Raw genomic sequence first — 13,059 nt, forward strand, 5'->3', positions numbered from 1 at the left:
TAAAGTATTGATTTGAATGATAATATATCAATGGTGATTCATTAATTGTAACAAATGGATCATACTAATGTAAGATTTTAATATAAGGGAAACTGTATTACCGTCTCAACTTTCTGTAAATCTAACAGTTCTAACAATAAAGTTTATAAGAAATCAATAATTATAGTTTTAATATGTAATGTCTTCTAAATATTCATAGAAAAGGAGAAAAATTTAAAAAATTAAATCTATGTATATGTATATGTATGGGGTAGTGCAAAAGTAGGTCTAAAGTTGTTTGTATGGAAAATAATACAATGATTAGTAAATAATAATACAAAAATAAACTCTATGTTTAGCATACACACAACTATAAATCTACTTTTGCCCCACCCTGTCTATAACCACTTACAAATATATATATATGCAATTTCCAAAATATGAATCACTAATGAGCTTATGAATAATTTCAGCAGAATTAGTAATCAAATAAATATTAATTAAAACAAGTGCAAGAGTTTTCATTGATTATCAAATCAGAAAAACACAACCCACAATTCTCTGCTAATAGAAAAATAAATTGAAACAATTCTTTGGGAGAACAATTTTCTAATATATCCAAAGCTTAGCATTTAGGCTTATGCCACTGGACCAAGATAGTCTAATTCTAGTAATGCATTTTAAGGATCCATATTAATTTATTTCTGTGTAAAGATTCAACCTAAATTTTAAACTGAAATTAAATTTGCTCATTGGTAATTTTAACATGGCAAAATATAAAATTACCTAAATGTTTCAATAGGAAATGTGTCAAAAAATTAGAACTATACAACTACACATAGCTACACAATGAAGTATTCTGGAACTCAACATAATGTTTAGAAGTATGTTAATGACTTGAAAAGTTGGCTAAATTTATATAAATACATATGATTTCAATATTATAAATTCAAATAAACATATGGAGTTTCCTGATCTTGCCTCCTGGTGTTCAAAGAGTATCCTCCCACATTGAATCACAGATAGATTGTGCAATAATTTGTATATGAGAACATTATGGTAGGCTACGTCATAAAGGAGGAGATAAATCAGTTCCTGCAGCCTGCAGACTGTATTAAGGATTTGGTTATTTTCTCGAGGATAATGTGAAGCCATCCTATCTAATAAAAGAGTAATATGCAGATTGATCATCACTGCAACACACAATATAGCTGCCCCCATGTGGACACAAGATGGCCACCACAAGATGGCCAGCAGGAGAGGGCAGTTGGGAGGCACCCGGCCTACAAGGGAGGGCAGTTGAGAAGGACCAGGCCTGCAAGGGAGGGCAGTTGAGAGGGACCAGGCCTGCAAGGGAGGGCAATTGGAGGTGATCAACCCTGCAGGAGAGGGCAGTTAGGGGTGCCCAGGCCAGCAGAGGAGGGAAGTTGGGGGCAAACAGGCTGGCAGCGGAGTGGTTAGGGGGTATCAGGCTGGCAGGCAGAAGCGGTTAGGGGCAATCAGCAAGGCAGGCAGGCAAGCAGTTGGGAGCCAGTAGTCCTGGATTGGAGAGGGTACAGGCTGGGCTGAGGGACAACCCCCCTCCGTGCACGAATTTTGTGCACCGGGCCTCTAGTAAAAGAATAAGAAGAGGGAGGACATAACTTTTGTGTTTTAGAAAAATTATTTTGAAATATGAGGTTGTAGGTAAGGAAAAAGGAATGTTGGAGACAAGTTATTTAGTCAAGAGAGAATCATTATTTTATGGTGAGCAGAGACAGAATTTTCAATTACTATTTGCCGATAAATTGCAAACAAATGAAACTTTATCATTTATTCCTCTAAATAAAACTATAGGCTCAATAAAAATAAGTTTGAATATTAATTTGATTTCAAATATTAAATGAGATATGGTAGGGGTCTTATGAAAAATCTAATAATGACAAATTTATTATACTTAACTAACAAAGAGAAAAGAGTAATGTGTTTCAAAGAGATGTTGCAATGAAACAATTTTGTTGATTGATTAATAACTTCATGCTTTACTTTGCAGCTATAATTAACAAATATTTTAAAATAAATGTAATTACTTCTGTGTTTAATATTCAGTTTTCTAAAGCAATGTACATATAACAAACAAATCCTATATAATAAAAGCGTAACATGCTAAATGTCCAACCAATTGGTTGACCATTCGGTTGACTGCCTGTCCAGTCGCTATGATGTGCACTGACCACCAGGGGGCAGATGCTCCAACTGGTTAGCTTCCTGCTGGGGTCCAGCAGATTGGGACTGGCAGATACATCCTGGAGCCCTCCCACGGTCCTTCCCCGACCGGCTGGCCCCATCAGCCCTGATCGGGACTGGGCAAGATGGCCCTGATCGGCTTCAATCACCGGCCAGGTGGAGGGACCCCACCAGTGCACAAATTCGTGCACTGGGCCTCTAGTAATATATAAAATAAGATGACAACTAAAACACTGTGTTTGGCAAATAAGTTCTCAGTGAATGTTTGTGGTGAGTTTTTATATTATGATTTTTCAGACATTATATCTGTGTTATCTTAAATTTCTTGACTTCGCAGCTTCTTAAACTTAACCGTGTGAATGGTGTCCCAGGTCACAAGATAACCTGGAGAATCCACTAATCATCTAAAACAAAAATAGTTTTGAAATAAATACATTTGTGAGGTGGAATCATGATAAATATAAATAGCAATTATTTGAGAACATGAGAAATATTAATCTATCATTATTTCATACCACTGCCCCCATTTTGCAGTGAAAATTGTGTGGAAATTAGAAAATCACTTCTAATGAAATAAAGTTGATTTCAGTCTCCAAAGCCATGTGATCCTGCACTGAAAAATAACACACTCATTATATATGAATAATCCAGATAAATTAGTCATTTGGGAATGCCAAAATTGAATTCTGAATGGAGACATGGCCAGCAGAAAAAGCATTTGGAAAAAATGAGCTAATCAGACTATAAGACATTTTACTACTGTCTGGCCACAATCCTTCTCTTCTTTCTCAAAGGAGTCAGGACTAAATATTATTAAGAGTTCCTGAGAGCATCTGGATTTGCTTTTGGGGTAATGGAAAATTAGATCATAAATGATCACAAATAAATCTTACCATATAAATCTCATTAAAATTGACAAATAAGTGTAAGTGTAGCTCCTAGATTATAATTATAGAAACAGAGCATAATTGTATGTGTTTTAAAACATGATCAGGTACATGCCTCATGTAGAAATTGTGGGGAGGTGGGAAAACATTCTTTAGACTGAAGTATTGTCTTAATTTTAAAACTACTTACATGTGTTCCATTAAAATGTTCTTTAAACCAATGCCAATCCTTAAATATATTGCATTATTAATAAAGTGTGTTTGTGCACCTGCATTTGAATGTGCACACCAGGAAAGAATATGTACCAAGCAAAAAAGGAAAGCATTTACTCTCCTACCAATGTCTAGAGAAATTCTAATTTCTTCAATCCTATAAAGCCAGCTTTAACTCAGTGTCCATTATTCATTATTCTATTTGTGTACAAATCCCCACCTCATAGTCCAAATAAATCCCTCCCTTAAACTTAGAGAAAAAAATTAATTGAGCTTATATGTCACCTATATTTAGTAATGTACGTTGTAAACTTTAACATTAACATAATAATAAAACAGAAACTAATTGACTGGACAACTCCAAAATGGAATGTTAGTAATGAGTATCCAGGAGGGACTGAGATGGCCTGTGAGCAGGTAGCATTAATTCACATGATTCAGTCAGTAAACACGCGTCGTCCATCACTGTATTCTGGAAGGAACCTTAGAGATTACATATTATTCCAATCCCTCTGCCTTGCAAGAACTGGAATGGAGCCAAGAAAAGATTTGTCTTTGATCCTTCACCACCTAGTGGCTAAAACTTGTCAAAAATTAAGGTCTCCTGTCTTCTATTTCAGTTTTCACTCCAATTATAATTATTATGCAACGTTAAAATACTGATTTAAAATTAGCTACATCCATAACAAATTTTACTTTTCCTTCATTTTAAACCATAAGGTCTTTCTACTATATGTAAACATTTCCACATTTACTTACATAGCCATTAAGTCTTTCTGATTGGCATAGACAATCAACAATAGTGACGGAAACACAAAATGTAGATTGGTAGAAACTTAGTCATTTCAGTGGTATCATATTAACACAGCCTGGATGTCTGAAAATGTTCACTTGGTCAGTGAAGTTCTGTGATTAAGAAAGTTTATTATACACTAAAGTTTTCTTCCTTAAACTTTTACGTTTCCATAATAGATATTACTTTCATTACATTCTATAGTAGTAAAAAAACAAGCTCGGTTCAAGTAACATTCTGATGGAAGAGATGAAAACCTAGGTTGAGCTTGCTAGAAAAATGAAATTCATAATGAAAATAAATTAATGGCATTATGTATTAGAAAAGATGGATTAGATGTTCGTCCCACCAAGTGTACCAAAAACACTGACATTAAATGTAAAACAAACACAAGATAACTCTGAATGTTGAGAACAAGAAGCCAGACTGGCCAGGAACCTGAGGACCTACGGAGTGACCTGGCTGTGTGCTCCCTGGGTTTGCTTTATGCTTCATGCATTATGCCAGACTGAGTGCTGGAGAGGCTGGCAATTTACAAGTGCCAACAGGCATAGACGAAAAATCCCAAACAAAAGCCTGCTCATTGTAGCCTAAGTACCAGAAAAGGGGCATCCTGGCAAGAAGAAAGCTTTTAAACAATAATTGCTCAAGTCCAGCCAAATACTCCCCCAAACAAATCTGGCTGCACAAAGCTTCTTAATCCTCCTTCCCCGGGGTCAGGAGTGGGTGGGAATGAGGGCAGTGTGGTGGTATTAAAAATGGTGGAGTTGAGTTGTCAGGATTTTCATTCCCACCAGGCCGTGATAACACAGGCCAGTATGTTAGAGGAGGCCTCGTGGTGAGTCAGAAGTTTCATTACCACTTATAAGTAAGGAGACCAGGCCTTATACTATCCTGTCAGTGGAGACCATGTGGGGAGCAAGAACAAGGTGTGGCTGCCCTCCCAGCCAGGGTAGTAGCAATAGAGGCCTAGTGGGAACCTGAATTTCCAGATCAGCCTATCAATAACATAGAACCACCCTCTATGGTTGGGAACATAGACTTCTACCCTGATCTGGCACTCTAGGGACGTTATCCCTTTTTCCTAGGAGAAGGTTGTGGGCATACTATTTAAAAAGATGATTTAAATATTTTCCAGAGTCTCATAATAACAAAATAATCAACTAAAAAATCAACATACTATGAACTAGTAAACTTTCAACTTGAATTAGAAAATGACATCAATAGATATCAACACCAAGATGACACTAATGTTAGAATTATCTGAAAAGGATTTTAAAGAAGCTATCTTAAAAATGTCTCATTGAACAATAAAGAAAATGATGGAAACAAATGAAAGGGAAAAAAAAGTGTCAACAAAGAAACAGAGTCTCAGCAAAGAAAAAGAGTCTCAACAAAAAAATAAACAAAGGTATAAGGAACTAAAATAAAAATGTAGAACAGAACAATAGAATAATCAAAAACAAAAACTCAAAGAATGGGATCAACAACAGAATGGAGAGGACGGAGTATGGACTAAGTAAACTCAAAGATAGAATAGAAATTACCTCCTCTGAACAACAGTGAAAATAGTCTCGAAAAACACACAACCAAAAACACAGATCTTAGGGACTTAGGGGACTATAACAAAAGAGCTAACATTTATGCCACTGGAGTCTCAGAAAGAAAGCATAAAGAGGGTGGGACTGAAAAAATATTTGAAGAAATAATGACTAATAATGTCACAGATAGGTTTGTTGAGCTCTCACACATGCCACACTTCGGGAAGAAGCCTGAATTAAGCTGCCTGCCTCCTGCACTAAAATGCCTGCCTGCTCTTTCTTCCTGCAGTTTGAATAAAGCAGTTCCCTTATAAAGCAGTTCCTGGAATTCTATTTCAACCAATAGAACTGAGACTCTCCCTGTCCAATCAGAGCCCTCCAGCTATGTCCCTATCAGCATCATCACTGGCCAATCAGAGTGGCTCAATTCTGACCAATCAGAAGATTGCTTTTTGGACCCAACTGTGAGGATTTGAAGTGTCGTTTGCATAAGAATAGACCTATGAGAGAGCAGAGGTGGGGACCTTTCTTTATATAAATTAGTTCCCCTCTGGCTCAGAGAGTGCACTTCCTCTTTCCAGGAAAGCCTGAAGACAGCCTGCCAGGCTGGAGCTGAATCAGAAACACAGGATATGTCTTATACTCAGGGCCAGACTGGAGTAGAATAGAGTGAAGCAGAGTGTGCATCCAGATCAAACTGGAGCAGGACAGAGTAGCCTAGATCATATGGGAAAGAAGCACTGCTGTCTAACCAGAGAAGCAAGTCACCCTAGGGAGACCTAGACACAGGCCACTTTACCCCAGGGACGCCTCATAGCCATGCCCTTCCACAGCGGTGCTGTCTCATAATTGAGCTGTAACACTACTGAGCGGCCGCCATGCTGTAACATAATTAAGCTGTTGGCACTGAATAAAGTTTGGTTGACAGACCTTAACAGACACCTTATCAAAGAAGATGTTCAGATGGTAAATAAGCATATGAAAAGATGCTCCACATCATATGTCATAAGGGACATATAAAAGGAAACAATAGGATACTACAAATCTGTCAGAATGGCCCCCTTCTAGAACACTGACAATATCAAATGCTGGTGAAGATATGGAGGAACAAGAACTTGTATACATTGCTGATGGGAATGCAAAATGTTACAGCATCTTTGGAAGTCAGCTTACTGACATGGTTCAAACAATTTTCATATTAATATTAAGGTGCTTTGGCAGTTTCTTACAAAACTTAACATACCCTTACTGTAGGATCCAGCATCAAGTTCCTTGGTTAACAAAAGGAGTTGAAAACTTATGTCCACACAAAAATTTGCATATGGATGTTTGAGGTAGCTTTATTCATAATTGACAAAGCTTGGAAACAAACAACCACTCACATTTATTATAAGACTTCTCTTTCTGGTTTAAATACTTAGGTGAAATTTTCAGTGAGATTCTATGACAATAATTAAAAGAGCTTTGAAAACAGTATAGTATCCTTGCAACCCCCTTCCCCCCAAAAAACAAAACTTCTTACCTCTTTGCCTATCATCTACATTTAATAGATAAGTTGATGTTTTTAAAAGTGGTAAATGTATGAATATATGATTTATTTTACATAGAGTGATTTAACAGGGAACTGACTTTGGTTTCATTTTCCTTTATTTAATAGCCATTTCCTGACTGTGTACCTTGTAGCTGTCACTACCAGAATATAAAGAATACAAAGGTTTAAATTAGTTCTTTCAAGAAAGAAGCTTACAATCTACTTATATTTTTATTCAAACAACCACAAAATGACAATTGCTTTAAAAAATAAGGACTATCACTTCAACTCTGGCTTAAATAAAAGAGCTCCCACAGAGAAATCATAGGAAGACATTTAGAATCAACCTTTAAATTCATTACATCTTTGCTAACCTAGGTCACTCCATCACATGGCAGGTGAATATAGAGATTTAATCGATGGAGGGGAGCTACTTTGGTAGCTATTGAATTCAAATAAAATACTTTCCCCCCTACAAATCTGCTTTACTATTTTATGTGAAAGCACAAGATGGTATGTTTTTATAAATGTAATCTATAATGGAGTTTCACAACCTGAGGTGATTTTTGCCCTCTCTCCTCTAGTCCACGGACATTTAGACAACATCCAGTGAAATTTTGGTTATCACAACTATTGCCATCTACTGGTGCTATTGCCATCTAGTGCGTAGAGGCCTGGGAAGCTGCTAAACATTTTCCAAAGTACAAGGCAGTACTGACCACAATTACCTGCCCCAAATACCTAAAGTACCTGGGTTAAGAAACCTTTCTATAAAGGAAGACTTTCCCACGCCCAACAAATTCCCTGAACATCTTAGTTCTCATAGTGACCTGCAAATCATCACTATAGGTCAGTTTAATTTGATAAGGTGCTCCAAGCTTAAACTAGCTTAATTAAATAGAAAATCAATTATGGCCCTAGTTAAGGAGTTATTATCCATATGTCCTGTTTATAAGAGCCTCCTGACTGACTCTTTCAGGAATTACAAAGTTATCTCATTAGTTCTTTCCATTAGATCCTGAGACCCGTTTGCCTAAAATTTCTCATGCCTAGACCGTAATAGCATGAAAAATGTTCCTGGGTTTACGCATTCAGTATCAGAAAACAAATGTGAACTTGTAGTCTAAATTTTTTCCCTTATAATAATCTCATTTGCACTGTGGAATAAAAATCAAACCAATTAAACTCACTTTATCTTTTTAACAACACTGAGGTCAGGGGACTTGAAAAACAAGGGTGTAAACCAAGCTACATAATGTCATAGTCAGTTTTTACAATCAGGCTCCACCTTTCTCCTTCCAAACTCACTCCATAGTGGTTATCACATTTCTTCAAATATTAGAAACCAAGCTTTGAAAACAAAATAAAGGTACACGACTCAAAGGAAGTAGTAATTCATTCCAATGTCAGTTCCTAAAAACTGTGATGAAGGGACCATCCTATTACACCCACTAAAAAGTTCAAACAATGCTGTTACCTATTCTTTTTTTTTATATTTTATTGATTTTTTACAGAGAGGAAGAGAGAGGGATAGAGGGTTAGAAACATCGATGAGAGAGAAACATCTATCAGCTGCCTCTTGCACACCCCCTACTGGGGATGTGCCCGCAAACAAGGTACATGCCCTTGACCGGAAGCTGGGACCCTTGAGTCCCCAGGCTGAAGCTCTATCCACTGAGCCAAACCGGTTTCGGCCCTATTCTTGATACTTAAAAACAAATTATACTAAGGAACTATGTGCTAATTAAGTAGGGAGGTTTCCTTTCTTTCGTATTCTTGTTTTTATTTTATTTTTTTCTCAGAAGGAGCCAAGATTGCCAGGACTTTAGTCTATGCTGGGAAGAAATCTAGGATCTCAAAACCCTGTAAAATCCTCTCCAATATAGTCCTTTAGAAAGGTGGGGAGGGGAGAAGACAGTCAGAGAAGTTTTAAAAATCATTTTCCTCCCTAGAACAGCAAAAGTACTATAGTTTCAGCCCCACATATATGTAAATAAGCTCTCCACTAGCCCACATATCTATGGATAAACTAGGTTTAGTTATTGCTTCCCTTTGTGTTTTGTGAGAGTTAACTGCTTTGCGATCAGTGAATGGAAGTTGATTAAAAAACACACACCTAGAAATAAAGAAAATAAACTCTTTGCCTTTAAATAGAAGTGGTTCTAGTTTCCTTTTGCAAGCCTGCAGGGTTGTTGTACATATTAAAACCGCTGCATAGCTCCATCCCTGGCCACAGAAACCCCAGCGCCCTCCTCCTTCCTCCCAGAAGATGTCAGATCTCGGGGAAACAGCAGTTACAAAAGGAAGCTTTTCATAGCTTCTACTAGAAAACGCTGGCACTCCGTTCCTGCATAAAACAGAGCTAAACTGAGTCAGAATGCCGGAAGCTGTGTCTTCTGCTTCTCCTCAAATGGATCTCAATTATTTCTAGAGAGAATTCTAAATAACGCTGCATAATTTTGCCCATGTACATGACATGATGATGTTTCTAATCCCCCGTTTGCCCTAGATAATTTTAAGCTTTATCCATCAGTGTACCACGCCAGAAAGAAAAAAAAGCAGTTAACAAGATGACAGTGTTATTTGGTATTTGGCATCAATATTAGCAGGAGTCTCTCATTTGACAATTATTTCCCTAGCGTACCAGACTGTAAGGAGAATGTTTCCATTCATCCGCAAATGACTAACATTTTATTGATGTTCCGAAATGCGGTTGAATACCATTGCGCTCTCAATATCTGAGCTGGGTTTGAGAGTTAGTCTGGAATACTAATAACATCAGTAACTCCTGCTGCAAACGTTTTGGTTAATTGCCAAGCCTTGTGGTGTCGGTTCAGCAGCGAGGTGATGGCTCTTCCATCAGTCAGTGCAGTGGTCACAGGTGATGGGAACCCTTCCCTTTCTCCACAGATCCTCGTGCACCGCGATAAAAATCACTCTGAGCGCCGCTACCGCCAAGCAAAACGACTCCCTGCCCGCCTCGTAAAGAGCTCAGTCTGGGGAGGCAGCTGGATGCTGACCCCTGCAGAGATTATTGCTTCTGTGCGCCTTGCCAAAGGACCCTGCTAGCATTATGGAAAACGAGTTAGGGACGTGCGAGGTTTTATTTATCTCTTCCAAGAAGAACTAGATCAGGCGAAGAACATCTTTAAAGACTGCTTAAGGAGGCTGGGGGTGGAGGAAGGGAAGAAGGCATGGGGTGCTGAGCGTATTTTTTAATTACTCTACTTGTTTCTCCCCTCCACTGCCCCGCTTTGCTTTCCAAACTCCGCACTGAACCAGAATGATTGGCGTAACTGCTATTGACTGCAGCCTCGGCTCTCTCTCTCTCTCTCTCTCTCTCTCTCTCTCTCTCTCTTTCTCTCATTGATCTGCAAACAACCCGGAATAGCTAAAGGTTCTTCAAGCTGGAAATGCATTCAAGAAGGGAAGAAGGAGAAAATGAAGGGGGCGGCCCCATGCCCAGCACCCCACTCCGCCGTGGGCCAGGACCGCGGCTCGCAGGCGCGGGGCGAGCGGCTTCGGGGCTGCGGCGGGGGAGGCAGGGTCGCGGTTCTGCGCCCCGGAGCAGGAAGCCTGTCCGTCCCGGTCTGGAAGCTGTTAAAAATACAATCCTGTGACTCGTTAAACCGATAACCCTGCCCTGCGTGGACACAGATGCGCTGATCATCTCGCCTGATGGGCTCAAACGGGTTAAACTGCCTCTTACATAACAGGACGACGGCCTGGCTCTACACAATTAAAATACTAGATTGTCCGTCTCTTCCCCACTCTGCAGCCCCGCACTACCCTCCCGGTCCCTCTCAGTGCGCCTGCGTGCAGAGCGCGCACTGGCCCGGCGTGCACGATTCGCGCGCACACACGAGCACGCGCATAGCATACACTGACATACATCCACACGCCCAATACTTTCATCACACACACACACACACACACGCACACGCGCGCGCGCGCACACACACGCACACACACACACACACACTTGAGTGTCAACACACACGGGGGAGGGAGGCGTCCTCCAAACCATATTGACTGACCCTAGAGGCACTCCAGCTGCTCTGCTGCAAAGCCTTGCCTGCACCTCCCGCGCCTCCCCTCAAAAAGCAGCCCCACCCACTGTCCCTACCTATTTCCGAAAAGAGGTAAAGAGTGAACTAGTCGGCTGCTTGTTAACGGTAGCACAGCCGCCCAGGAGAGAACGGAAACAAATAAAAAAGAAACAACAAATGCTCCCGGTCCCAGGCGTCATGATGGCGCCGGCCACAACTTGGAGGACTTTAAAGTTACGGTGCCTCCAAAGGTAAAACGCACTGGAGAGGGAAAGCCAGGCGCTCCTCTGCTCTCTCCTCCTCGGCCCGACACGGAGACTTTTCTAGCAAAGCAGTGCCTACGCCAGGAAGGGAAGCCGGCTGTCTGGGATGCATCTCTCTTTCCCCCGCAGTCTGCATAATTGTGATATACCTCCTCCTGATAGATATTTTCATTTTCTTTCTTTTTTTCCTCCATTCATTTCCCCTCCCTCCCTGTTGCATCCCCCAATCCCTGGGCGGGGTTGCTAAGGAAACGGCCGCTTGGCAACGCGCGCGAGCCGGGGGCCGCCGGCCGCCGCTGCGCCCCGCGCTGCTTCTGCTGCTGCTGCTCCTGCTGCTGCTGCGGCGATTGCAGCCGCCGCTGCCGCTCGCCCAGCCTCCGCCTTCGCCGCGCCTCCTCCCTCACTCGCCGGCGCGCTCGCCTCCTCGCTAGATGGTGTGCGAGCCGCCCGAGAATCACACACACTCCGGACTCGGCCAAAAGCAGCCGAGAGGAGGTGTAGTGTGGTGCCAGGGGGTGGGAGGGGAGGGAGGGAGGGACAGCGAAGAGGAAAAGGAGGGGAGGCAAAAAAGAGAGAGGGAAACAACACCCAACAACTAGAGAGGGGAAAAGAAAGAAAGAAAAGAAACCCACCCATCCACATACACACACAAAAAAAAGAAAAAAAAAAAAAAGAAAAAGAAATCCTGTGGCGCGCCGCCTGGTTCCCGGGAAGACGCCAGCACCAGGGGGTGGGGGAGTGCGAGCTGAAAGCTTCTGGAGAGTGAGCAGCCCTAGCAGGGATGGACATGATGCTGTTGGTGCAGGGTGCTTGTTGCTCGAACCAGTGGCTGGCGGCGGTGCTCCTCAGCCTGTGCTGCCTCCTACCCTCCTGCCTCCCGGCTGGACAGAGTGTGGACTTTCCCTGGGCGGCCGTGGACAACATGATGGTCAGAAAAGGGGACACGGCGGTGCTTAGGTAGGAAGAACGGCGTGCTTTTCGTACTTGTCTCAGTCTATCTTTCTCTCTCTCTCTCTTTCCACCTTTTTTTCCCCCCCTTCATTTTTAAACCCAGTCTTAACGCTGATGGTGATCGTTATCCAAAGGCCACATCTGAAGACACCCAGGTGCCAGTTCTGCCCCCGCCCGGGTCCCTTTCCGCCGGGGCAGGCGGTGAGCTGGACTCGCGGTGCTAAAGCACTTGGCCCGGACGCCCAGTAGCCCCGGGACGAGCGGAGCGTGCGGGTTAGGAGGGGCAGGTGGGACTTTGAAACTCAATCGGCGAGGTCTCTGTTTTACTGTCATTGGGTACTCTTGGAGAGTCTGACAAGTTTATCAGGTTTGATTCTGTCTGACTCTAGTCGAAGCGACTTTTTCAAACTGCTGGCTCCCAGCTCCCATTTATTTTCCCTCTCAGTTGGACACTTAGGCTCAATTTCTCCCTCTTCAGCTTTCTCTCCTTTTACAGCTCTCCCCCTTTTCTCCTGTTCTCCCTTCTCTTCCTTTTTTTTTTCTTCATTCCCCCCACCCTCTTCTTACTCTCCCCCCCACCCATGGCCTCTTTCCTCCCCTTTCCTATTTTCTCTCCATTCTTTCCT

The 13,059-nt window shown here is 41.6% G+C and overlaps 1 protein-coding gene across 1 annotated transcript in view; it reads left to right on the forward strand.

Annotated features, from left to right (window-relative positions):
- The first annotated feature begins 12,192 nt into the window (after nucleotides 1-12,192).
- Nucleotides 12,193-13,059, forward strand: part of NEGR1 (neuronal growth regulator 1) — an 888,615-nt gene continuing 887,748 nt past the window's right edge. Inside the window, exon 1 of the mRNA XM_079778432.1 lies at nucleotides 12,193-12,439. Coding sequence (XP_079634558.1) covers nucleotides 12,264-12,439 — 176 coding nt within the window. The 5' untranslated portion in view covers nucleotides 12,193-12,263. The remainder of the gene's footprint in view (nucleotides 12,440-13,059) is intronic.

Source organism: Cnephaeus nilssonii (assembly GCF_951640355.1).
Source record: "Cnephaeus nilssonii genome assembly, chromosome: 7".
NCBI classification, from domain to species: domain Eukaryota; kingdom Metazoa; phylum Chordata; class Mammalia; order Chiroptera; family Vespertilionidae; genus Cnephaeus; species Cnephaeus nilssonii.